Source organism: Prionailurus bengalensis, chromosome C2 (assembly GCF_016509475.1).
Source record: "Prionailurus bengalensis isolate Pbe53 chromosome C2, Fcat_Pben_1.1_paternal_pri, whole genome shotgun sequence".
NCBI classification, from domain to species: Eukaryota; Metazoa; Chordata; class Mammalia; order Carnivora; family Felidae; genus Prionailurus; species Prionailurus bengalensis.
This window is the reverse complement of record NC_057350.1, coordinates 26,326,208-26,353,056: the sequence shown is the minus strand read 5'-3', so window position 1 is coordinate 26,353,056 and position 26,849 is coordinate 26,326,208. Positions and strand designations below refer to the sequence as shown.

The 26,849-nt window shown below is 38.2% G+C and overlaps 2 protein-coding genes and 1 long non-coding RNA gene across 3 annotated transcripts in view; 2 read left to right on the top strand and 1 right to left on the bottom strand.

Moving 5' to 3' along the window:
- Positions 1 to 1,286, top strand: part of CXADR (CXADR Ig-like cell adhesion molecule) — a 56,871-nt gene extending 55,585 nt beyond the window's left edge. Inside the window, exon 8 of the mRNA XM_043593827.1 lies at positions 890 to 1,286. Within this exon, the coding sequence (XP_043449762.1) occupies positions 890 to 931 (42 nt within the window). The 3' untranslated portion in view covers positions 932 to 1,286. The remainder of the gene's footprint in view (positions 1 to 889) is intronic.
- Positions 1,287 to 1,395: 109 nt separating this feature from the next.
- BTG3 (BTG anti-proliferation factor 3) lies at positions 1,396 to 22,823 on the bottom strand. Its single transcript, XM_043593830.1, has 5 exons — positions 22,526 to 22,823; positions 18,987 to 19,165; positions 14,992 to 15,129; positions 8,816 to 9,023; positions 1,396 to 2,067 (listed from the first exon to the last, which is right to left on the bottom strand). The coding sequence occupies exons 2-5, from the start codon at positions 19,157 to 19,159 to the stop codon at positions 1,828 to 1,830; spliced, it is 759 nt and encodes a 252-aa protein (XP_043449765.1). The 5' UTR covers positions 19,160 to 19,165; positions 22,526 to 22,823; the 3' UTR covers positions 1,396 to 1,827.
- Positions 22,824 to 22,864: 41 nt separating this feature from the next.
- Positions 22,865 to 26,849, top strand: part of LOC122491288 — a 57,601-nt gene continuing 53,616 nt past the window's right edge. The window contains exon 1 of the long non-coding RNA XR_006299323.1: positions 22,865 to 22,977. This is a non-coding gene — a long non-coding RNA (uncharacterized LOC122491288). The remainder of the gene's footprint in view (positions 22,978 to 26,849) is intronic.

The window sequence follows — 26,849 nt, the reverse complement described above, 5'->3', positions numbered from 1 at the left end:
AATAAGGTGGGAGGTTGGATAGTCAATCAAAGGGCAAAGTCTTCTACAGGTAATATATCATATTAGGAATATGTAAAACTAGCATTTTCCCCAAGGCACTCAGCCATTTAGCTGTCAGCACTAATGAGTAAGAAATTTAGGTTTTACAGTAATCCACAGTGGAAAGCCCTGGTTACTAGATGTGTCCCAAAAATACTTCCTTTCTTGTATGGCTATTTATTGCTTCTGATTTTCCCAATAAGCTCATAACTACAACATAAGCAAACTAAAAGAACAAATGCTCTCTGCTAATTCCATGATAAAAATACTTGAAACCCGCCATCTTTATAATTGCACACTATCTGCAGTTATTACACAAAACTTCCTAGGACCCAGAATGGAACAGTTAAAAACATTTTCAAACTTAAATAAAACTAATGTTCATGTGATGCCAGTTACTCTTAGAAAAATACACTCAACTCTGAATAGGCATTCATTATATATTTCAGGAAAAAAACGTTCATGGCTTAGAAATACATTAAAAGGTGTATATAGTTTAAGTTAATACTAAAACTAGAAGTCTCTAAGGTTTAAAAACAAGTTTCTTGTTGACATTGTGTAATTTAAATTCCACATACTTTCAAACCTTTGGGATATGTATCCTTAGAATTTGGGTACTTTTCTGGCATTCTATACTTAAATAGAATTTTTCAGAAAAAAATGACAACAGGAATATGTGGAATAGCCAAGGTCTTCTAATGATTTATTAGCAAGTTCTGATTTTTCTAAGTCAAATAATTTATGACTAGACATTTAAAGATGTGGGTTAACAGGAAAAAAGTATCTTTTTAAAAAAATTTAATTTTGGGAAAAAATCCAAATTCTTATATGTCTTTCTCTCTTTTTGTAGTTCAAGTACGCTTACAAGACTGATGGCATCACAGTGGTATAAATATGAAGGGACTACTGAAGAATCTGAAGTACTGTACTATTTGGCTTTAATTCAGACATCTATTAAAGACTTTCATGTGTTGAAAAAAAGCACAAGGAACAGAGATGTGAGAACATTTCTGCTTTATGCAGTGGCATTAGGCATATAAGTCAGATGCCATGTCAAAATTAATACAGGCTTTGATTCTTGATTAGGAAAATCCTATGTATCACAACTTTGATGGTTTAAAGAGGTTTTATTGTATATATATTTTCCACTAGTACTACTAATAAACTTTAGACTTTTATATGCACATTTTGATACTGTTGCCTTGGGGAAAATTATGGTTAATAAAAAGTTGATTTTTTTAAGAAAACTTTATATTTTATGTTTTTTCTTTGCTAAATATTTAAACACATTAAAGTGAAATATCCCCTTTGCTATTTCTGCCTTTTTTATGCATAGAAAAGAAGCACACATCATCATGCCTCAAACTACTTTTTATTTGCAACTACATGATTTCACGCAATTCTTCTAAACAATGACATAAAATAGATTTCCTTGTGTATAAATAACTTACATATTCTCCATAAATGCTCAAAGGTGCTAGAACAGATCGTCTGCTGCTACAGTGTTCTCATATCCAACAGAGTTGATGCACAATATATAAATACTCAAGTCCAATATTAAAAACTCAGGCACTTGACTAACTTTAATAAAGTTTCTCAAACTATATCAATATATCTAAAGTGCATATATATTTTTTTAAGAAAGATTATTATCAATAACTTTTCTATAAAAATAAGTTTGACGGTTTGGCCCATCTAACTTTACTACTATATGAATATGAACTTTTAATATGTGGTCAAGCTTATTCTACCTTCTCTCAACACTGACACCAACAGAATCAAAAGCAGCTAGTGAGGTGCTAACATGTGAGGATTAATCCAGTGATTCCGGTCACAATGCATTCCAGGAGGAGGTACCCATGTTACTGGAATTGGGCGATACGGTTTATTCTTTCTTCCCTGATTTGGATAACCAAATGGAATAGGAGGAGGGTAGTGATTCTGATGGCCATTCCCTCGGTACATTCCTGGCTTTTTTCTGGGCAAAGGGTGCCACATTGGAAGAGGTGGGAATATCAATTCTGAAATCTGCATGAAAGAGGAAACAGTAAGTTAATTCAGAGGAAAAATCAGCCACATTATTCCAGATTACTCACGAAAGAAAAACAAAACCACTCACCCATACCCTACCCTTAAGTGTAGGTCTAAATAACATTCCTATGGTCAGATCTAAATATGTTAGAAATTTCATATATTGTAGGTGATTGATCAGTTTTCTTTTCTTTTTTATTTTATTTTTTTTTAATGTTTATTATTTTTGAGAGAGAGACAGAGACAGAGAGCAAGCAGGGAAGGGGTGGAGAGAGAGAGGGAGACAGAAGCAGGCTCCAGGCTCTGAGCTGTCAGCACAGAGCCCGATGCAGGGCTTGTACTCACTAACTGTGAGATCATGACCTGAGCTGAAGTTGGCCGCCCAACCGACTGAGCCACCCAGGTGCCCCTGATTAGTTTTCTTAATGAATGAAAATGAATAAAAAACACAGCACTCTAAAACAAGCAGGAAAGATCAAAACAGAATGAATGGAAGCCTGAAAGGACACATCATGTTTTAGACCAGTGGTTTCCACAGCTGGCTGTTTAATAAGAAGTCACCTAAAAAAGCTTTTAAACACAAACTACATTTATGCCCTAGCCCTGGTCTAACTGAACAATAACAATCTTTTAGGAATAGAGGCCAGGTACTCTAACTGCACTTCAGGTGATTCTGATGCAGCCAGTTTGTGTTTTGGAACTACAGTCTTAGATTATCCCCTAAGTCAAATGGGACATCAAGTCCACATTACTCAAAAAGTTATCAGCAATTTTGTACACCCCTGCTAAGAATGCTGTACCTTGTGACTATGTGTTTCTGAGTTTTCTTTTTAAAATGTTTATTCTTTTTGAGGGAGAGAGAAAGAAGAGAGAAGGAAAATGAGAGGGAGAGAAAGAGAGCACACGGGGAAGAGAGAATCCCCAGAAGGCTCTGCACTGATCAGATGAGGGGCTTGAATCCACAAATCATGGGATCATGACTGAGCCAAAATCAGGAGTGGGATGCTTAACCAACTGAGCCACCCAGGTGCCCCTGAATTCTCTGATTTCTAATCTGTTCCTCTTAGTACAGGTATTTTAAAACTTATAGTCTGTATACAATTACATTTATATGATAGAAAATACAAAAGGTATAAAAGCATATACATGGAAAGTCCCTCTTTATCTGATTACCGGCTACCCAATTACCCTTTAGAGGCAACTTACACTATTTTTTTTGTGTATACCCTTAGAATCAATCCATGCATATAATAGTTAGGCATACATCTATACACACATTTTAAAAGACATTCATATCAATACATAACGTCCTTTTTCATTATTTTACAGCTAGATGTAATGCAATGACTACGCCATAACTAAATTAACTGGTGTCCTACTGATAGAACATTTAGGCTGTTTTCAATGTTTTACTATTAAAAAACAATGCACAACAAATAAAACAATGCTTCAATGAATAACCTTAGTACAGTTAATTCCTTTTTTAATAAAAAATTTTTAACATTTTTATTTTTGAGAGAGAGAGACAGAGTACTAACAGGGGAGGGGCAGAGAGAGGGAGACAGAATCAGAAAAGCAGGCTTCAGGCTCTGAACTGTTAGCATAGAGCCTGACACAGGGCTTGAACTTGTGAACCGCAAAATCATGACCTGAGCCAAAGTTGGATGCTTAACTGACTGAGTCACACAGGCACCCCAATACAGTTAATTCTTGATTATATATAATAATGGGGAAATAAGGCAGAATTCAGAGTTCAAATAATTGGCCTATAAAACAGAAAAATGCAATGTTTTCATTTCTTTTTACACTGGGGTGCTGGTAAGGTTTTAAAACTGTCAGAAAGATGACAAAATTCTGGAGCTTACATTACCCTTTCTAGTTAATCCTAATACACCACAGGCAACCACTGTTCTGATTTCCATCACCAGAGTTTTCCGTCTGTGAACTTTAATAAAAATCAGCCAGCATGTATTCTTTGTGTATGGCAAAATTCTTTTGCTCAACCAAATGTTTTTGGGGTCCTTCCATATTGTGTCTAGTATTATTAGTTCTTCCTGTTTTTTGTTGACTATTATTCTATTTTGTGAATACCTCACAATTTTTCTTCCATTCACTTGTTAATGGACATTTGGGTTGTTTTCCATTTTACTATTATGAAAAAACCTGCTATAAACATTGTAATACATGGCTTTGTAAATATTTTCATTTCTCTAAATACTTAAGAGTATAATTGTTGGGTAATAGGGTACATGCATATTTAACAAGTTCCAGAGTTTCCAAACTACTACTACATAAACTAGTAGTAGTTTATGACTAGCTACTTCACATCTTTGCCAACAGTTGGTGGAGTTAGACTTTAATTTCAGCCATTCTGGAAGCAGTGTTTCATTGTGGTTTTAATTTGCATTTCCCAGATGATAAATAAGGTTAAGCACCTTTTCATGTGTTTACTGGACATTTATATAACTTCTTTTGTACAGTGTTTACTCTCATCTTCTGTCCATTATTTTTAATTGGGTCATTTGTCTCTTATTATTGATTTATAGGAATGATTTACAAAGTATATTCTGGAAACAAGTCCTTTGATGTATGTACTGAGAATATTTTGTCCCAGTCTATGCTTTGCCTATTAATTTTCTTAATGGCTTGTCTTGATGAGTAAAGATTTTTAATTTTGGTGAAGTCAAATTTATCAAGTTCTTTTCTTGTGCTTTTTATATCCCTTGGGAGAAATCTTTGCTTATCCCAAATAATAAAGATACCTTTTTGTATTTTCTTCTAAAAGTGTCAGAGTTAGTTAGCTTTTATGTTTGGGTCTATGATCTATCTCAAATTAATTTTTTTGTGTGTATCATGTCAGATAGTAGTTAGGTTCATTTCTTTCCGTAAATAGACTAACCAATTGGTTTAGTACATGTTCTTGAAGACTTTCCCCTATTGAATGGCTTTGATACTTTAGTAATAAAAAAAAAAAGACTGAACATATGTAAGTCTATTTCTGGAGTCTCTATTTTGTTCCATTAATATATTTGTGTATCTTTAAATCTACACTGTCTTTTTTTTTTTTTTTAAGTTTATTTATTTACCTTGAGAGACAGGGAAGGGAGAGAACCATAAGCAGTCTCACCGTCAGCACAGAACCTGACGCAGGGCTTGATCCCATGGAAATCAAGAGTCGGATGCTTAACTGACTAAGCCACTCAGGCACCAATGGCTTTATATTAGTGTAAGGCCTCTAACTTTATTCTCCTTTTTATAAATTTTAGAATCAATTTGTCACTTTCTAGAAAAAGGCTTGTTGGGATTTTGATTGATACTGACCTTGAATCTATAGATCAATTTGGGGAGAAATGACAGTATTTTCACTTCTTCACACAAATTTTTTTTTTTAATGTTTATTTGTTTTTGAGACAGAGACCCAGCATGAGCAGGGGAGGGGGCAGAGAGAGGAGATACAGAATCTGAGGCAGGGTCGAGGCTGAGCTGATAGCACAGAGCCTGACGTGGGCCTCGAACTCATAGACTGTGAGATCATGACCTAAGCCAAAGGTGGACACTCAACCACCTAAAACCACCCAGGCACCCCATATAATCTTGACTTCTTAATTAGTAATTTCCTGGGGTATCTTTCAAAAAATGGACTTCTAAGAGAAAAAAGATCCTAACCTAGGAACTTTTTATCTTTACTTTGAAAACTCCCCTTTTGAAACCTTTTAGCAGTACCAGGTTCAAGACGAAAAAGTGAATAGGAAGAAAAGATTAAAGTGGGTCACTTGTACCAGCTTTCTACACAATAGATTATAACAGTCAAGCTTCTCTGTTATGAAAAATTGTCAAGGAAAAATATTTTATTTTAAAAGCACACAAAAGACACTTCAATTTCCATGCCTTTGTTTAATTTTACCCTAAAAGTTTCTTAACATGGGGAGAAATAAATACAATTTAAAAGGAAAATCTAAAAATTAAAGGTCAATTTACTTGTAAAAAAATCAGCAGCAATCAGTTCAATTTAAGACTTACTTTCTTGCTTTGTTGAGTAACAATAAAATTCTGAGTATGAAAATTGCCATGTGTGAATGAATTCCAGGCAATATAACAACAGTAATTTGGAGAATATATCATACATACTCTTTTATACTGCTTTAAGTTGTTTTTTAAAAAAGGGGCGCCTGGGTGGCGCAGTCGGTTAAGCGTCCGACTTCAGCCAGGTCATGATCTCGCGGTCCGTGAGTTCGAGCCCCGCGTCAGGCTCTGGGCTGATGGCTCAGAGCCTGGAGCCTGTTTCCGATTCTGTGTCTCCCTCTCTCTCTGCCCCTCCCCCATTCATGCTCTGTCTCTCTCTGTCCCAAAAATAAATAAACGTTGAAAAAAAAAAAAATTTTTTTTTAAAGTGCATGTTATCTTACAATATGCATATATAGATATATCCCTAAAAATATGATAATCATCAGACCTAATTTCCCTCACAAGCCTAGGAAGGATAATTTAACAACTGAAAAAACAAAGCAAAACAAAACAAAACAAAACCCCAGAGAAATAAAAAACTAAGGTATACTGAAAGTATGTTCATTATATAAATGTATGGTGAATGCAAAGATTTAGTTTCTCATACTTAAAACACTAATTTCTTACTCATTAGGCTGAAATTCTCATTGTAGCCCAAATCCTATGCTCCATATGTTGGATATGTTTCATCACGTCTAATAAGGTGAAATTAATAAAAATAGGTACATTTTTAAATAAACTCAGGGGTGCCTGGGTGGCTCAGTTGTTAAGTGTCCGATTTTGGCTCAGGTTATGGTCTCATGGTTAATGAAGTTGAGCCCTTCATCGGGCTCTCTGCTGTCATCACAGAGCCTGCTTCGGATCCTTTGTCCCCACTCTCTCTCTGTCCCTCCCCAGCTCATTCTGTCTCTCAAAATAAATTAAAAAACTTAAAAAAAAACAACCCTCAAAATAGGAAAAAAGTACAAATAAGGCTCAACTGAATAGATTTCCTAACATTTTTAAAAAAAAAAATTTTTTTTTTTTTAACGTTTATTTATTTTTGAGACAGAGAGAAACAGAGCATGAACGGGGGAGGGTCAGGGAGAGAGGGAGACACAGAATCCGAAACAGGCTCCAGGCTCTGAGCTGTCAGAGCAGAGCCCGATGCGGGGCTCGAACCCATGGACTGTGAGATCATGACCTGAGCCGAAGTCGGACGCTCAACCGACTGAGCCACCCAGGCGCCCGTAATTTCCTAACATTTTTTGACTTATCTTTTCTGTTGAAGACTATTATTGTATTAAAAGTGTGTGTGTGTGTATATATATATATATATGTATATATAGATGTGTGTATATTAAGAGTATATTAAGTATATTAAATAGCAGTTAGGTTCATTTTTTTCCATATAGACCATCCAGTTGTTTTAGTACCAGTTCTTGAAGACTTTCCCTACTGAACTGCTTATATATATTTATATATATGTACTATATATACTTCATTCACTCATTCATTCATTCAGAGAGGGAGTGCCTGTGAGCAGGAGAGGGACAGAGAGAATTCTAAGCAGGCTCCATGCCCAGTGCAGAGCCTGATATGGGGCCATGACCTCAGCCAAAATCAATAGTTGGACCTACTGAGCCACCCAGGCACTCCAAGAATTTTTAAAAGTATGTTAAACGTTCTTTGGTGTGTGGGGTATAAATAATAAATAAGTGAACAAATTTGTAAGTGCGTGCCTGGTAGCCATGTAACTCTTCCACTGTTGTAAGTAAAGGAGATATTGTTTTGACTTGAGTGAAAAATTAACTCCCATATTATTCAGTGAAGTTTCTCTTTAATCGTGGGGAGAATAAAGTTAAACCCAATGGTATTAATCAGAAGTGCTGAAGGCTACAAAAAATGAATACCTATTTTTTAATACAAAAGGATTTTTAAAAAATCAGGAATGTTTTATCACCACGGTTTTTTTCTATTCTTTGCCACATTTTTTTAAATGTTTATTTTTGAGAGAGTGAGCGAGAGTGCAAGCAAGAGCAGGGGAGGGGCAAAGAGCGAGAAAGACAGAGAACCTGAAGCAGACTCTGAGCTGTCAGTGTAGAGCCCGATGTGGGACTCAAACTCACAGACTATGAATTCATGACCTGAGCTAAAACAGAGAGTCAGAAACTTAATCAACTGAACCACCCAGGGGCCTCTCTTTGACACACCTTTTAAAATATACTTATTCTAGGAGCTCCTGGGTGGCTCAGCTGGTTGAGCGTTCAACTCTCGATTTTGGCTCAGGTCATGATTTCAAAGTTGTGAGATCCAGCCCTGAGTTGGGCCCTGCACTGGATGAGGAGCTTGCTTAAGATTCTCAGTCTCTCCTTCTGCCCCTCTCCCTCGTTCGCTTGCTCTCTCAAGTCAAAAATTAAATATATATATATTAAATTTAAAAAATCAAATTAAAAATTAAAAATACATAAAATTTTCTGAATATATTGTTAAAATTAAAAATATATATTCATCCTAAAAAATAAATTAATAGAATGTTTTTATCCTACTTATTGAGTAGTAGTAAAGCAGACCCTTGATAACGTGACTCAGGATGTCTATTTACATCTCAGAGGAGCAGCTTCCTTTAGTGTACAAAAGCAAGAACCGGGATTCAAAATCTCAAATCAGAAACCCCAAACAACATGAGCAGGACTACCTGGAATGACATGGCAAGCCCTGCTCATGACCTTTAATAGAGAGCTGATCGATCCATGGTTACCTGGTACACAGGACTTGGGGTTGTAGTCACCGAATTGGGTTTCACTTCTACTTCCTTACTTGTTTCTTCATCTGAAGAAGAGGATCCTGAATGATAATCAGAGGTAACTTTATCAAGGGCCCTAGTAACTTTCTTGGAGATTTCATCCTTGTTCTCATCCTCATTTTCAAAGCTGGCAACAATGAATGCATTGTTTTTCTCTCCATACCTAAAAATTAAAAAAATAAATTCACACACCTTGAAGCACTATCAACAAAAGCAAGAAACTGTCCATAAAAACAATTAAACAGGCTTGGACATGCCATCGGTCCAAAGCAAAGAAGGAACACTCCCAGAACTTAACCCTACGTAACCCACCTACAGGCTAACAGGTCGGCCATGATTTACTACTTCTGGCCTACTTACGTGCAAATAATAAGTGATTCTATTCTCTTCAATTTTCTTTCCCACTGCCTCCTAACAAAAATAGTTGTTTAAAATATCTATGAGAAATGCACTGTTTTGATTACATTTTTGTATGTACCATTAACCTGGCTTATATAGTAAGATTTTCTAATGTATTTTTAGCTGACTACTATAATATAGATACTAGTGATTCAAGTCACAAATCAACTGGACATTTCCTTTGAGATTTACTTTACCATTATTAAATTAAAAGAGGGTCTGAGTTGCCTATATCCACACTGACAAAAATGAGAACTAAGACAACTGGAAAATGAACACTACTATTGAGGAAAATAAAGGGGTTTTGCTTGAATTATATTGCTTACCAGGAAAACTTCTCATCTTAATTTTTTGGAAAAAGTAAAATGAGCCTTTTAATTCTGCCAAAATATTTTTAAAGCCTTGAGCTAAGAAAAATAATTGGTATATGTAACTTTGGCTGTTGATTACTAAAAAAAAGGCGGGAGGGGGGCGCATGGGCAGTTCAGTCAGTTAAAGCGTCCAACTTTGGCTCAGGTCATGATCTCACAGTTTGTGGGTTTGAGCCCTGCATGGGGTTCTGTACTGGTAGCTCGGAGCCTGGAGCCTGCTTTGGATTCTGTGTCTCCCCTGCTTGTGCTCTGTCTTGCTCTGTGTCTCTCAAAAATAAATAAATGTTAAAAAAAAAAATAGAAACAAGAAAAGGAAAATAAATTCTGCAATGAGGGAAAATAACATAAAGAATAGTAAAACCAGTAGTTTTTATGTGGAGCATAGGAGAAACCCACAAATTTATTTACATAGACTACACAGCATATACACTATGAAACTATTTCTAGTAAGTGTTAAGGACAAAGGAAATGGGATTGTTAAGCAGTTCTTATACAACATATGGTTAAAGTTAGAAAGACAAAGTGATTTTAACCTTAAAAAAACAAAAACAACCTTGACAGAAAAACAGGGTTTATTTTAACTATGTAAATTAATTTCATTTTGAGATAATCCTTATCTCAAATTATTTCTGAATCAGGATATGTACAATAAGTAAAAGGCCAAACTGCAATAAAGCCTTTGAAAGTTTTACAGAAATCATGCAGTCTCACAAGTGAGTTCTATTTCTTTAGATAGCTGTGCTGTCTTCCATTCTCACACAGGCTGAAAGGGGGCCATAAATGCTACCTAATATGGGACATAACTCCCTTTTCTATTCTTTTCCAGTTTCCTTCATAAAAAGAGTTGCTAGGGGGCGCCTGGGTGGCGCAGTCGGTAAAGCGTCCGACTTCAGCCAGGTCACGATCTCGCGGTCCGTGAGTTCGAGCCCCGCGTCAGGCTCTGGGCTGATGGCTCGGAGCCTGGAGCCTGTTTCCGATTCTGTGTCTCCCTCTCTCTCTGCCCCTCCCCCGTTCATGCTCTGTCTCTCTCTGTCCCAAAAATAAATTAAAAACGTTGAAAAAAAAATTAAAAAAAAAAAAGAGTTGCTAGATGGTGGAAAGAGCACTGAACATGTTTCTGGTTCTGGCTCTCCCACTAACTAGCTCTGTAACACAAGGGGCAAGTCATTTAACGTGTCTAGGCCTTGGTTTTCTGTCTGTTAGGCAAGAAAGCGGAGAGCTGACTGGGTACTGGTTGGTTTTCAGCTAGTGATTCTCTGCTATAAGATGCCTGAGAAGCTGGGCAAATTGTTCACAACACAGAATTCCTGTACTATAATTTCAAGTTTAAAACTATAATATAGTTTTAGCAATGGAAATTTACCTCTCCATCCTGCCCATATATTAAAGACTTAACACATTTCAATACAAAGCTTAATTCATGTTAATAATGCCAGCAATATTAACAAGGGGCTTAGGCCAACCTTCAGTTTTTGCCCATTAATGGAGTCAAAATTCAAGTAAAACAGAAAAGCAGGCAATCTGAGAAAAATCCCTGCCTCTGTAGAAACTGAAACCTAAATCAAGGGCAGACATCTAATGAAGGATCGGCTAGTTTAATTAGGTTCTGCATCTTTCCCTCTGTAATATTTTGGGTATGAGGGTTCTCATATTAAGTGAAGCTGTTGATTATTTTAACATTAGAGTGTGCAGTTAATGCCTTACAATTAGTAACGGACAGCTTTTAAACTTTCCATTTTTCAACCACATGCTGCTAAACATTAAGTCCATTTAGTTAATTTGAAACACATTAATAGTGTCTAATGCTCTAGATCAGGAAAAGGATAATAGAAATTCTAAAAAAAAAAAAAAAGGTATAGAATGTTGAGTGGATAATAAAGCTGCCACCCATTTGCAGGCATTCTCTTTGTAGGAAGGATCCATTATCTATTTTGTCTCTCCTCACATAGTTCATTAAACAATAACCTTTTAACTACACCAACAATCCTTGCACACTTACAATATTTTATACTGATGGAATAACTCAGTCATACTATGAAGAATGTTCTTTTTGAGTGCATTTCAATTTTTTCATAACTTTAGTCTCTAGTGTACCAATGAGTTATTATTGACGACTCAGATATTTGTTCTATTATATAACTGCTAGATCAGCTTTAATTTTCAGAATGTTTATCTCTATAGTTTTGGTCCCAAAGTACTAATCAATATTGCAATCTCCTCTATTAACTTAGAGCAATCACCTCTACTCAATCACTAGCACATCTTTCTTTTTGGAGTTCTGTTATCACATAATGAAGATGATTTCTTTTTGTTGTTGCTGTTATTTATTTATTTTGACAGAAATAGAGAGGGGCAGAGAGAGAGAGAAAATCCCAAGCAGGTTCTGTGCTGCTAGTGCAGAGCACATCATGGGGCTCGAACCCACAAAACTGTGAGATCATGACCTGAGACGAAACCAAGAGTTGGACGCTTAACCTACCAAGCCACCCAGGCGCCCTTGAGGGTGACTTCTATTAGCTGTGAAAAAATATCACATCACAGTCAATTGTTGGCAAAATTTTACTTGTATGTAAAATTATTATAAAGCTACTGAATGCAAAGATTTTCTTATATTAATAAGATGAAGGAACAATAATTTTTCATTATCTGGCATTATTAAGCAATGAAGTATCCACCTAAGTAGAATATCTATTTAGAGTTTTCATCTTCAGGTGCCAAGATTTAGTTAAGTCATTTCAAATAAATATGTCCAAAATGTTTATACAATCATCCAACCTTCTTTTAAAATTTTTAAAAATATTTATTTGGGGGGCAGGGAGAGCACAAGCAGGGGAGGGGCAGGGAGAGGGAGACACAGAATTTGAAGCAAGCTCCAAGCTTTGAGCTGTCAATACAGAGCCTGATGTGGGGCTCGAACTCATAAACCTCAAGATCATGACCTGAGCTGAAGTCAGATGCTTAACTGACTGAGCCAGCCAGGAGTCCCTACAATTATCCAAATTCTTAAACACATCTTTGGACATAGAAACATTTCCCTAATGACTCAAGATCATTATATTAAATAATACTCATTATTTGATTGGGTGATAATACATTTGTGCCAACTCTTTAGCTTTTTTGCTCCTGTCTCCACATGAAGACTACATGGTATTTTATTTTGGTAGTTTTATAACTACATGAAAAAGGCCCTTTCAAACACTGCTTATAATTTTTATGGCTGAAAACCTATGTAACCAACTAAAAGAACTGTGTGTTAAATAAGAGTCAGGATCTAAGTGCAGGCCTAATAAAAAGTAAGCAATTCAATATAGTAACTTTGTGGTAACTATTTCTTGTATACTAAGGTCCTCAGCAGGGGCTCAGTGGCCAAAGTCTATAAAGTCTCACCTTGGCTTAAGGAGTCCTTAATTAGTCCCAGAATCTAAAAATGTTTGGGGCGCCTGGGTGGTGCAGTCGGTTAAGCGTCCGACTTCAGCCAGGTCACGATCTCGCGGTCCGTGAGTTCGAGCCCCGCGTCAGGCTCTGGGCTGATGGCTCAGAGCCTGGAGCCTGTTTCCGATTCTGTGTCTCCCTCTCTCTCTGCCCCTCCCCCATTCATGCTCTGTCTCTCTCTGTCCCAAAAATAAATAAACGTTGAAAAAAAAATAATTAAAAAAATAAAAATAAAAATAAAAATGTTTGACCTTCTTGGACCAAAACTTGAGATGTCTTGCTCTCCTTTTTTCTGAGAAGTGAAGAATCTAGTACCTAGTTTCCCACAGAATAAGCTGACAACAGCAGCTTTTACCAAATAACTCCATTGTGGTCCAGAATAATTTGGTGGAAGAATTACCATGTATTTTTGGCATGACATGTCATCATCTTTACTTTTATTGTTGAAGATCAGATCAAATTCCATAGTCCACCTTTGGAATATATTATGGTTGCATCAAAAAGTATCTCTACTGTAGTCAACAGGTGAAGTGCACTTAAAACCAAAGGGAAACACCTTAAAGGAACAGCTGTAGGAAATCACTCACAGGGATTCCAAGAATTTACTCATCCTATTTTCTTCCTGCATGGAAATGTCCTTCCCACTTTGTCACCTAGTCAACTGCATCCTTCTCCACCCAGCTCACATATCACTCAGCAGTGTACTGCCCAGCAGAGGCAGTAACGTTCTCTTTGTGCCACCAACTACTGCATTTTGTACATATATCTATTATAGTATAAATCACCCTGTTGTAATCTGCTTGTTCTTTCTTCTCCCTTATTACACTTTGAACACCTGATAGCAGAATGCTACTTTCATTTTTTTAAAACCCCAAAACTAAGAATGCCTGGTCCACAATAAATGCTTTTAGAATGAATGGAGTTCGATTAAATATCATACCTAACACGCACCTATGTATAATTCTGCTCATTAGAAGAGTAGACATAATCTTCGTTATAAAAACAAAACCATGAAAATATTACTTGGTCACTTAAAAACCAAAAAGAGAGAGGGAGGCAAGAGTAGAAACAAACAGAACCCCCCCCCCCGCCCCAGTTATTATTATTACTTTTTAAATGTTTATTTATTTATTTGGAGAGAGAGGGAGGGGAGGGCAGAGAGAGAGAGAGAGAGAGAGAGTTAGAAAGAATCCCAAGCAGACACCGTGCTGCCAGCACAGAGCCGGATGCAGAGTTCGAACTCCCGAACCGTGAGATCATGACCTGAGCCAAAACCAAGCTTAACCAACTGAGTCACCCAGGCGCCCCAACCAAAAGTTATTATCCAGTACTATTTGGAATTAACTTATTTTCTTATTTGAAGATGGGAAAGACGTGTACACCACCAATGAAAGAAAATAATTGACCTACAGGAGTCTAGCTATCTAAATTCTGCTTTTTGGTGTATAATAAACTTCTTGGTAGAACCATAAAAACCCTGCCCAATCAGTTTTTAAGTTTCTTAAATTTTTTTTTTTTTAATCTTTATCTACTTTTTTGAGAGAGAGACAGAGCGTGAGCAGGGAAGGTGCAGAGAGAGGGAGATACAGAATCCGAAACAGGCTCCAGGCTCTGAGCTGTCAGTACAGAGCCCAACACGGGGACTGAACTCACAGACTGCAAGATCATGACCTGAGCAAAAGTCAGATGCCTAACCAACTGAGCCACCCAGGTACCCCAAATTTTTAGCTGTAAGTTTAAGCTGTAAGTTTCTTTAGCTGTAAAACAGGAATGTAACCAGCCCTTCACCTTCAGATTACTTTACAAAATTCACAACTGAGAAAGCAAAAACCTGGCCATAAAGACACACAGGCAGGCAATACCTGAGAGAATTTCATAAAATCAGTTCCAGCATGGTAATCCTCTCAGCTGGCACACTCAAGAACTTACCGACAGCACACCTCACATGGATCCACCCACAGAGTGAGTTCCTTTGGCAAGCCTAGATCACTGTACAATATGCAGCTGTTCTCACAGGCTTTCAGGACATCAGGATCAACTCTCTGAAACTTATTGACACGAATGCATCTACAACAAAGTAGAATAATGTTAATAGCTTTAATTGAATCTTAATCATAAACCTCATTATATTACTAGTATTTGCCAATGTGAATTTAAAACAAACAAACCCTGGCGGAGAATGCTGGAGCATATGTATCCTAAGTAGATAATAAATGCGAACTAAAGGCAAAGAGGAAGCATCAACAAGACTACTCAGCCTGGTGGAAAGAGGAGGGCTTCTGTGCGAGCCCAGAGAAATCTGAAGAACTGACTCTACCTCGTTTTAGCCAGAAACTACTCAATCTCACAGGTCCATGAAATGAGCAAGGAGTATTAAAGTTGCATGAAATTACTTAGAGCTCTAAAGGTAGTATTAATAGGCCAAGTTACTATATAACAAAATCTCCACAACTAACAAAAGACCTTAACCAATGTTTAAAATATTTTCAAATTCTTGTGATTTGATCATTTCCTTGCTTATACATCCCAGATAATAAGTGTTAAGAAATACCTATCATTGTTCTAAAATACAGAATCAGTCTAAGACACAGAACTATTCATATCACAGTTAAGATTAAAATACAGTCCAAAGTCTTATTGGCTTATCTCATTTATTTGTTACCAAAGGGTTTTCATAAAAAAAAAAAGTTGTCAAAATAACTGAAAAAAAATTTTTTTTTGAAAAAAAATTTTAAACCAATGTAGCCTCTGTTCCATTTTTTAAACCTAAGAAATACCACCTCTACCTAATGGAATGCTCAAAGATGACTCCCAGGATAAACGCAAAAATACATACTTATTTAAGCATTTTGATTATGTAACAGAAATGGTGGGTACAATAAAAGTATTTAATGCCTACAACTAAGAAATCAATCATGAGAACCCAGGTTTTAGTACCAGTCCCAGCACTTATTTATTGGGTGAATTCAGATTAAGTCATTTCACTTCTTCCTCAGATCCAAAGTTCTAAAATATGGAACATACAAGTTTGCTGAAAAATAGTAATTATACCATTAAATAAAACAATATGAATAGAAAAACATGCTATTTAAAGTTTTAAAAATTATTTTATTAGTTGATTTCAATTTTCATTTAAAACAGTGAAAAAATTCTCATTAACAGTGAATACAGATTTCTAAATAATTCTTTCTCAAAGTTTACTATAAAATGGACAGTTTACTAGATGCTTCGCATGTATTAATTCTTCTAATTTTCATATTATCCTGTAAGTTAGATACCACTTCCCCACTGTAAGAAAAAAAGGAGGCAGAGTCTGAGTATTTTGCCCAACATCACAACTAGAAAGTGGTGAATTCAAGGGTCAAATCTGGACAAGACTCTAAAATCTCTTTTATTAAATACCCTATTCTGTCTGTACTAATCTTAACATCACCATTAACAAGTAAGCAATTCAGAGTGAAAAAATTATTTTATGCAGGTAAGATGCCATTTGTTCCTTTATTTAAGATGGTCCTATGTTTACAAATTGTAGTGCTGTGTATGTTGATTCAAAAGCCTCATGTGCCCTACGATCAAAAGCAGTTATAGGTAAGATAGATGTTGGAAGTATGTGTTTTTGTTATCTACAGTAAGGATGATGTAGACTCTAAGCTTAAAAAATATATATGTAAATAAAGATGCTTAGAGACTCTGCTTCAACAAAATTTGCATACCTTACATATTTTTGTGCTGTTTTTTTAAACTCTTTATACTGTGACTACTCATCCATTAGCCAGTCTTCAAAAACAAGATTTTAAAAGTTGCATAAAAAGTCTATCATTTACTTAATGTTGACAGTTATTTCCAATTTTTTGCAATTATAAAGAAACATCCATATTCATACATATTTATCTGCATTTCTGATTATACTTCTAGAAGAGATTTTTAGGAGACTTACTGTTCAGAGTAGGAGTATTTTTACAGATCTTGATAATATTGCCAAATTGCCCTATAAACGCCTCTTATTTGTATATATTGTGGAGAAACTATTTTAATTTATAAACACTTTAGAAGAAAATGAACACTTACAACCTACTCTATGGATTCAAGACTCTTACTGGTTAATCCTATATTCTATTCATTTTTATAATAGTAACAACCCACCATTAAGTCTAATAGTTTTCTACTTCAAAGACAGATTCAAAATGACTCAATAATGACACTTCTGATCATATGCCAATTTAATCCTGTTTCGCTAATTTTTTTCCTCAAGTTTTTAGAATTAATGGAAATGAAACTGTACACTGTCTGACCTTTAAGCATTTACTTGACAGTGTCTCCTTTTTCAGTAATAGTAAAAGTTGTCTTGGCACTTCCAAAAAAGTCTTTGTCCAATGTCAATTACATCAGTGTAAAAGCCTCAACAGCTCTAACTTAAAAAAGCTGTTCACTCTATCAGATATGAAGATGTGCAGAAAAAAATTAAGAGAATCAAGCGAGAAGATAAAAAATATATCGAGTCTGCTTTATATAGAACATCCACATTTCTACTTTAATTCGCCACATTTTCCAATTTACTAGGAAACCTCCTTGGATAAAAATGAAGAGGAAAATACATCAATAAATTTGATTCTTTTCTTTTCAATAGAATACATGCTCACCTGTGGCTTCTAGGAAATGAGAACTAAACAAATCATATTTTCACTTCCCTTATAGATTCCCTGAATAGTCTTGCACTTGCTACAGCTCAGCAAATGAAATGAAGTCCTTTTTACATCAAAGCACAGAAGTGCTGATGGGGGCAGCAATATGCATAAATAAAAGAATTTCTGTAGTCACACTGTTTTATTTTTTTGTGGCCACCTCCACAAATGGGGCACGGTTTGACAGCTGAGTTCATTTAGTAGAACCCAGGTTCTCAATACAGTGGTCACATAAATACCAGGGAATTAGCATGCCAGGACATGCTTTGCAGGAGCCTGCTCTTTAAGCTAAAAATGTAACTTTTTTTTTTTAAGGTTTACTTATTTCTGAGAGAAAAAGTTCTAGCAGGGGAGGGGCAGAGAGAGAAGGAGACACAAAATCTGAAGCAGGCTCCAGGCTCTGAGCTGTCAGCACAGAGTCTGAAGTGGGGCTTGAACTCATGAACTGTGAGATCATGAACTGAGCCGAAGTCAGATGCTTAACCAACTGAGTCACCTAGGCGCCCCTAAAAATGTAACTTATAAACCAGAGTACAACAGACAGCTGCAAGTGAGAGTTATTTTCCCTCTCAGAGACAAGGCAGCGGTTAAACTGTGGTATGCAGAAGCCCTAAAGAATTTAGGGTCAGTGAGACCTGACTTTAAAACGCAGAGCTAATATTTACCAGTTGTAGATCATAACAAATTATCTTCATCAATAAACCAGTTATGGTGGTTTCTACCATAAAGAATTATGCATAGTATAAATGCAATTATTCTTGTGTCAAAATGCATTAGGTGTCTAATACTCAGCTCTCTTTTGCCATAAAACTTTTATTTTTTCCAAAACGTGTAACACGTAATTCACTTGCAGAAACAAAGAAACTCATTTCTCTCAACTCTTACCGTGCCCATTTATGGATAAGTTTTAGGGATCTTCTAGAATTGTGAAAACCCTTAAGTACCTGTGATACATAAAGAAATCCACTCAAGCAGAAACCAAACTACAATCACAAGACTAACTCCCATAAGCCAACAGTATTGGCCTCCCAAGTCCAGACAGTGGGACACCAACAACAAATACTTGTATTTTAAAATGTGTAAAGAAAAAAATACCAAAGTCACCCCAGAGTTCTGTATTTTGCAGATAAACTGTGAAAGAAATGGACTGGATACCCCCTCAGTCCTCTGGCCTTGCACTCATTTCAGGTGCTATCAGCCTCTCCACTTAGTCCAATCCAACTGTCCAATTTAATCCTTTACCTGTAGGCCTGTCCTTTTGATGGTTTTTCTGGATACCAGTGATTTTTATATTTTTCTTGAAGTATAAGAGTCAATTTCTCAGCAAACCTCTCAACTGCCTCTTTTTTCAACTTATCATGTTTTCGAACTAGCCTTGTGAAAAAGAAGACAACAGCAGCAATTTCGTTCTTCATCTTTCCCTGCAAAGATAAAACAGTTTTTCTCAAAAAACGGAACATAAAAACTGGAAGATAAAGCTCTGCAAAATACCCCTCTTCCACAGCTTCCCTTCTTTTATCTTCTGTTTCACTGGCTCAGATCTGGAAGAGGGAAAATAACCACTAATTTATACCATAAAGACCTTATAATACTATCTAAAAACCGTATCACTTAGCTTTGTGAAGTTCAATAAAGAGAGCACACCAAATTGCTCCTGTTGGCTAAAATAAATCAGAGATAGTATATACTTTTTACTAAATTTGTCAACATTTAGCTACAATAATTTAAGTTTAAAATTTTGTGAAATAATTTGAACTTTAAAACACAAGTCCGCTTTGAAAGCCAGCATTGTATAGCTACTATAGAAAACAGTGGCAATTCCTAAAAACATTAGACAGAATTATCATAAGACCAATCAATTCTACACTCATACGCTATATATACCCAAAAGAAATGAAAACCTACTTCTACACAAAAACGTGTACACAAGTGTCAATATTAGCATTATTCATAACAGCCAAAAAGTGGAAGCACTCAAATGTTCAACTGATGGACATTTAAATGTCCAACTGATGGACAAATAAATGTGGTATATACATGCAACGGAATATTATTCAGCAACAAAAAGAAGACTGGCATGATATACTGATACATGCTACAACATAGGTGAAGCTCAAACACACTGTGTTAAGGGAAAGAAGGCAGTTACAAGAGACCAAACATTGTATGACTTCATTTATAGGAGTTTTCCAGAATATGCAAATCTACATAGACAAAAAGTATGTTGGTGGTCTATGGGCAGGAGTGATAGGGGAAAGGAGGAGAGATGTCAGTGAGTACAGGGTTTCCTTGTAGGGTGAAGAAAATGTCCTAAATTGGTTGTGGTGATGGCTGCACAACTTTGTGAATATACTAAAACTAATGAACTGTAGATTTTAAATGTGTATGTTGTATGCTAGGTGAATCCTATTTGAACAAAGCTGTTACACATAAAGAAAAAATTCAGCAATGAGTTTCTATTATAAGCATTCTTTCAGGAACAGAAATCTATTTGCCTAAAAGATATGACCAAAAATAGTGGCTCTATCAAAACATATTTAAGAGAGCAGAAATTCAGGGTCATCTACGGAAAAATCAAACTAAAAGAAATAATCAGAGATTTAGCTGCATTTTGGAACTGCCTCAAGACTCTTTAAATGGCAGATCTGATTTATCATTGATTAATCCATAAAGGCAAAAACCTTGTCCTGGGATTGTTTTGATGTATATTCTGGCTTTACACGATGAGCTCATTCATTTGGCTGCTGGAAGTAACTTGGAGTTATTCACATGCTGCATTTACCAAGCAGTATCACCCTTTCCAGAGCCAATCATTAAAGACATACAGCGTCTGCTATATTTAGTATAAAAACCAACTAACCAACTGATAGTTTTTGTGTTTTCACACGTTTGTTTTCTCACACCTCTTAAAATCCCTCTTCATAATATGATTCCTTTACTCCTTGTGCAAATTCAAACAAGGGATCTCACTGTGAAAGAAATTCTAGTTATCAGAGAAGTGTGCTGGCAGTCATACCCACTCTGATCCTGGATGGGAAGACACCCAAACCTTTCTCCTGGAACCACAGAATGCCAGCTACCAGACAACAGGTACTAGGTTGCATATAAGAGCGTGCAGGTACACACAATCTCTGCCTTCTGCAACTGCTGTGAGGCGTACTCCTAAAAAAATGTTGAGCCATTTCCACTTCATAAGGCTGTATTTATATTCCACCGCGTTAGGATGGAAAAGATAGCCCACTTGCAATTTAATATACGGTTTGAGATGAAAGTTGCTTGTTGATGGAACTACGTTAGCTTCCATCTCACGAAAGAAAACAAGGAACCATATTAAAGTACTGAATCCTTAACTAGATCATTCTTCTCATTCATTAAATTTGTCTACTACGTTCTACGTATCTCAGTTCAGGGTTTTGTTCTCATTTTTGTTTTGTTCTGTTTCCTATCAAAAATTAAAAAAAAAAAAAAAAGGAAGGAAAGAACCACTTAGTGGTTGCTATTGGTTTATAACACAGGATGAGTCATATGGAATTACTTTTTTTTTTTTTTTCGGTTTGAAGGAATGATGCCTGGAATAGCAGAAAAATTAACCCACTCCCACCAGTTAGAATTCTGGGAGTACCAAAAGGTAAACGAGGTAGTTATAAAGTCAGAGAAAGAGAAACTGGAAGCAAGCAGGTCCAGTAAGACCAAAGGCGTCTTAAGTAGCCGCAATTCCTCCACCCACACCGCGAGCGAAAAGCTCCCATTTTAAATATCGCACGGTGACGTCATCCTGGGACGTAGTCACCGCGGCGGCGGCTCAAGTTCTACTTTGTTCCACAGGCTCCTCTGCTCACAGCGGCGTGCACAAAATCCAAAGGAAAACCAAGCTCAGCCTTCCAGTTTATAACTTTGCACTTTTCCCTGTGTTGTAACGAAAGGCTAATCGCAACCGTTTCTAGAAACAAATATTCCTGATAGACATTCCCAAGGTTGAGGAAGCGGGGATCCCGGCCGTGGGGGTGAGGAGCCCTTGACCAGCCTCCGCGGCGTTACAAAGCGGGCTCCGGGCGAGGAGGAGAGACAGGATTTCCCACGGGGCCGGGACTCGGACTTTTTAAGCCATCAAAAACCTGCTGCTAAGCACTCACGCTTGGGTTTTAAGAGTGCTAGGTGAGTAGGCATCAAACATCTCCACCCACTCTGGAAAGAACGGCCTGCGAGCGCGTCCAACTTCTGCAATCGCGGTTTTCCCCGAGTTAAGCGGGGGAAGGGCCCTGGAGCCCCATTCCCCCTCCTCCCCCGCAAACAGCCTCGCGGGGTGCGTCTTCCCGTTCGCCCGGCAGTCCGCGGCCGCCGGCCAGGTTCCAGCCTCCGGGGGGCCCTGGGTTCCAGGACGGCGCTCCCCTCAGGCGCGACCCCCCGGACAGCAAGCCGGGTCCCCGGCTTGGGAAAACGCACGGACGCGGAAGGGTGGTGGGAAGGAGCAAGGCTGTCGCCCACCCCGAGCGGAGGGTAACGCGCGGTGGAAACGTGGCAGGAGCCTCGAGGCGGCGTCTCCTCCGTCCCCATCCCGCCGAGGGTCGTGCGGAAACCCTCTCGGGCCGCCCCCCTCGGTCCACAGTCCTTCCTTCTTGCCGAGCAGGGCCGATGCAATCCGGTTCGATCCCACACTCCTCCCCCTTCCCTGGCGCGCCGCCCGCCGCGAGCCTTCGACGTGGCCTCTGGTCGCCGGGACCACCCTCCTCCCGGCGCCCTCGGCTCCACCATGTCCGCCTTCCCCGTCCCGGTCTCCTTACCGCCGCCGCCCTGGGGCCGCAGATTTGGCGACCCCGACCGTCTCCGGGCGGGGAACCGAGGGCGCCGCCTCAGCGGGCCGGCGCTCGGCGGTAGCGAGCGCAGCTAGCCTAGTCCGGAGCGTGTGGCTCCCGCGTCGTCGGGCGGCCGAGCGCGCGCTGAGAGGGCGGGCGGACAGGAGAGCGCGCGCGCGCGCGAGCGAGCGCAGCCTTGAGGCGACGCGCGGGGGGCTCGCGGCCCGGAAGAGAGGAGGGGCGATGACCCGGGAAAGGGTTGGCGCCGCGCGGGACCGGCTCGCGCGCCTTAGGGGGCGGGGGCGGAGGAGCCGGGGGGGGGGCGGGGCTTCGCCTAGAGCCAGACCCTGAGACCCGAGCCGCGCGACACGCTGACAGACCCTCTGGTCCGACGGCGAGGCCCGCAGCACCTCATGCTTCCATCCTGCGTTGAGATCACGGTGAGGGCCGAACCGACCCCCGCCCGCCCTGCCTGTTGCGTCGCCATCGGGGGTCGCGCCTGAGCCTCCGCTTCCCCCTCTTGTGTTTCCTTGCCAACCTGCCCCTAACAATCTGGGGCCATGAGTTCTAGACCCAGCCGCTCTGCTTCAGCTCTTCTTGAGAGGTGGGGTGGCGACCCGTATCAGATGGAAGGAAGACTTTGCATTTGTGGACTGATCCTCGTCTTTGGGGTAATTTCAGGCACGTCAACTGTGCAGCCGCTCTGTGATATTTTAGGTTGTTTGTTTAGAACCCCTAGTTGGGCCCTTCCCTGGCCAGGCCAGTGGCTCCTTCAGAACAGGGACTACGTCCTGTAGACCGGTGTACCTGCCTGGCACTGAGTTCAGTGTCTTGCACAAGGAACGGGCTCCAGGGATGTCAGCCAAATGAATGAAACCTTGGGAGCTCGAGCTTTCTATTTCTGAGACACTTCTACTCAAGGGCTTCCCAAACACAGAGCTTAATCTCAGCAAATACAAATGTGGAAAAGGTACATTTTAACGTTCTGAAGAAAAGGAGGAGCATCTCTCCAATCTTTTACATTGAATTGGCACCATGCTATTAGGTTTGCGAAAGTACTTTAATACATCAGACTAGAAAAATACAAGGTACTTCTTTTAAAAATTATTACTGAAAGAGAGCCAGTTTTCACTGTTTCCAGCTAAAACATGTAAATTGCTCAAGCCCTGATTGTTCAAGTTGTAGATGGACCAGATTCTTCACTGCCTTCTAGGCCTGAGAGCATGTTTTCAGCCCTATTCTATGAATATTTTATTTTTTATTACTGATACTGGTGATTCAAGATTCAAAGCACTTTTTTTTTATTATTATTAGGCAATTCTAAAGCCAATACAATAAGCTTTTATTTGTTAAAAAAAATTATACTGTTCTATCTATGGTTCCCTATTGGTCGATTTAAAGAGGGTACTGATATTTACACCCTGGACTGTTCTAGCAGATAGAGTGTTTCCATCATTCTAAACTCTTAACAATCTGATTGAGGCTATTTTACTGATTAAGGCTTTTATCTCTGCAATTTCATAAAATAGCTACAAATACTCAGAATTTGTCCAGAAATTTCTATAGTTTGAGATTAGTATTTTGTGTGATGTTTATAAATCTGTGACCCACATGGTCCAGTCTTAGATCAGGACCATATTCAAAATACACAGGCAAATATCTGAGGTATAATTTTGAAATAATTCTTTAAAAATTCTCATAGCCCGAACACTGTGAAGCAGATAAATAACAAACAACATATCTTAAACATATCTCTTTTTTTCTCTCATCTTGTGTTCTCACACAAGATAGCTGCTTGTATTGTATTTCAAAATGTGCCCTACTGTTGTTCTCCAGCCCTGGGTGTGTGCTTTAGATCTTTTCCCCCAGGTCTCTTTCTTCCTGATTCTGAATGACAAAAGCCCAAAAGAATTGGTCGTGTTACATGGGAGGACCCTCTTTAGGAGTCTGGAAGAGGGAAGCAGAGCTAATACAATTATCCATTAATACATACTTTTTCTTTCACAGTTGATTCCTTTCCGTAGGTAACTCTAATGCTCAGTAATACTGTGTGTTAATAGGTATAATAGTTTTAGTACAAGTATTTTTTGTTTTTGTTTTTTAGTTTAAATCTAAGTTAGTTAACATATAGTATAATAATAATTTCAGGAATAGAATTTAGTGATTCATCACTTACATATACCACCCAGTGCTCATCCCATCAAGTGTCTTCCTTAATACCCCTCACCCATTTAGCCCATTCCCTCACCCAACACCCTGCCAGCAACCCTCAGTTTGTTCTCTATATTTAAGAGTCTCTTATGGTTTGTCTCCCTCTCTGTTTTTATCTTATTTTTGTTTCCCTTCCCTTATGTTCATCTGTTTTATTTCTTAAATTCCACATATGAGTGAAATCATATGGTATTTATCTTTCTCTGACTTATTTCGCTTAGCATAATACTTTAGTTCCATCCACGTTGTTGCAAATGGCAAGATTTCAATCTTTTTGATCATCAAGTAATATTCCATTGTGTAAATATATCATATCTTCTTTATGCATTCATCAGTGGACCTTTGGGCCCTTTCCATACTTCAGCTATTGTCAATAGTGCTGCTATAAATATTGGGGTGCATGTGCCCCTTTGAATCAGCACTCCTGTATCCTTTGGATAAATATCTAGTAGTGCAATTGCTGGGTCATAGGGTAGTTCTATTTTTAATTTTTTGAGGAACCTCCATATTGTTTCCCAGAGTGACTGTACCAATTTGCATTCCCACCAGCAGTGTGCAAAAGGGTTCCTCTTTCTCCGCATCCTTGCCAACATCTGCCGTTGCCTGAGTTCATTTTAGCCTTTCTGATAGGTGTGAGATGGTATCTCATTGCAGTTTTGATTTGTATTTCCCTGATGATGAGCAATGTTGGGCATGTTTTCATGTGTCTGTTAGCCATCTGGATGTCTTCTTTGGAAACGTGTCTATTCATGTCTTTTGCCCATTTCTTCACTGGATTATTTGTTTTTTGGGTGTTGAATTTGATAAGTTCTTTATAGATTTTGGATACTAACCCTTTATCTGATACATCATTTGCAAAAATCTCCCATTCCGTCGGTTACCTTTTAGTTTTGCTGATTGTTTCCTTCGCTGTGCAGAAGCTTTTTATTTTGATGAGGTGCCAGTAGTTCATTTTTGCTTTTGTTTCTCTTGCCTCTGGAGACATGTCAAGTAAGAAATTTGCTGCAGACCAGGTCAAAGAGGTTGTTTCCTGTTTTCTTCTCTAGGATTTTGATGGTGTCCTGTCTTACGTTTAGGTCTTTCATCCATTTTGAGTTTATTTTTGTGTATGGTGTAAGAAAGGGGTCCAGGTTCATTCTTCTGCATGTCGCTGTTATTTTTTCTGTTAAGTAGGCTTCATGCCCAGCTTGGAGCCCAAAGTGGGGCTTGAACTCATGACCCTGAGATTAAAATCTGAGCTGACATCAAGAGTTGGATGCTTAACTGACTGAGCCACCCATGGGCCCCAGGACAAATTTTAAGGCTGTTGTTTTGTTTTGTTTGAAAATGAGCCACCCTCATTGGTCAGGGGCTTTATAATCACACATATCTTGTGGCATCCCAAAGTCATAGAGAATATGACTCACACTCAATCACCAAGATCTATGAATTGCTTTCATAACCAGGACTTATTTTCCACTAAATAACTGTGTAACTCCTTAAAATCTGTTATTCCATTGAGTTCAGAGAAGTTCAGCATTGTAAACAGAATAGCAATTTCACCATCTTCTCAATGTACATGTCAAGTTTAAATTTGAGTACAAAACCATCACCTTTATAGTGGACAGAGAAAGTTCTGTTATATAGCATCAGGGAAAAATGTGCAGGCTCTGAGGGCCATTGGAGGTCTACCAAGTGAGATCTAAGACTTTTAATTCTAAAAACACTTTAATACATTTCTTCAAAAATTTCCAGGACCTAACCATTTGGCTAAATTAAAAGAAACTAAATCTAGTCTCTTTGCTTCAACTTCTTAAATATCTGTAAACTGGCAGTGGTTAAAAAAACATAAGTATAAAGAAAATTTGTAATCTTCATTATTTTCTCCATTACATCATGCAATAAAACTGACTTCCAAGAGTCACAACACGGACTCTCTTGATGAATGAGGCAATGGAAACTGGGCACACCAACCTCCTATTTTGAGTTGCATTAATTGTTGAAGCCCTCCTCCCTGCCCCAACCATGCCCCAAACATGGCACATCTTTTTTGGAAGAAAATGTTTTGGTCAAACTACTCATTCTTTATTGGTAATTGCTTAAGATTTGTTAATTGGTACAA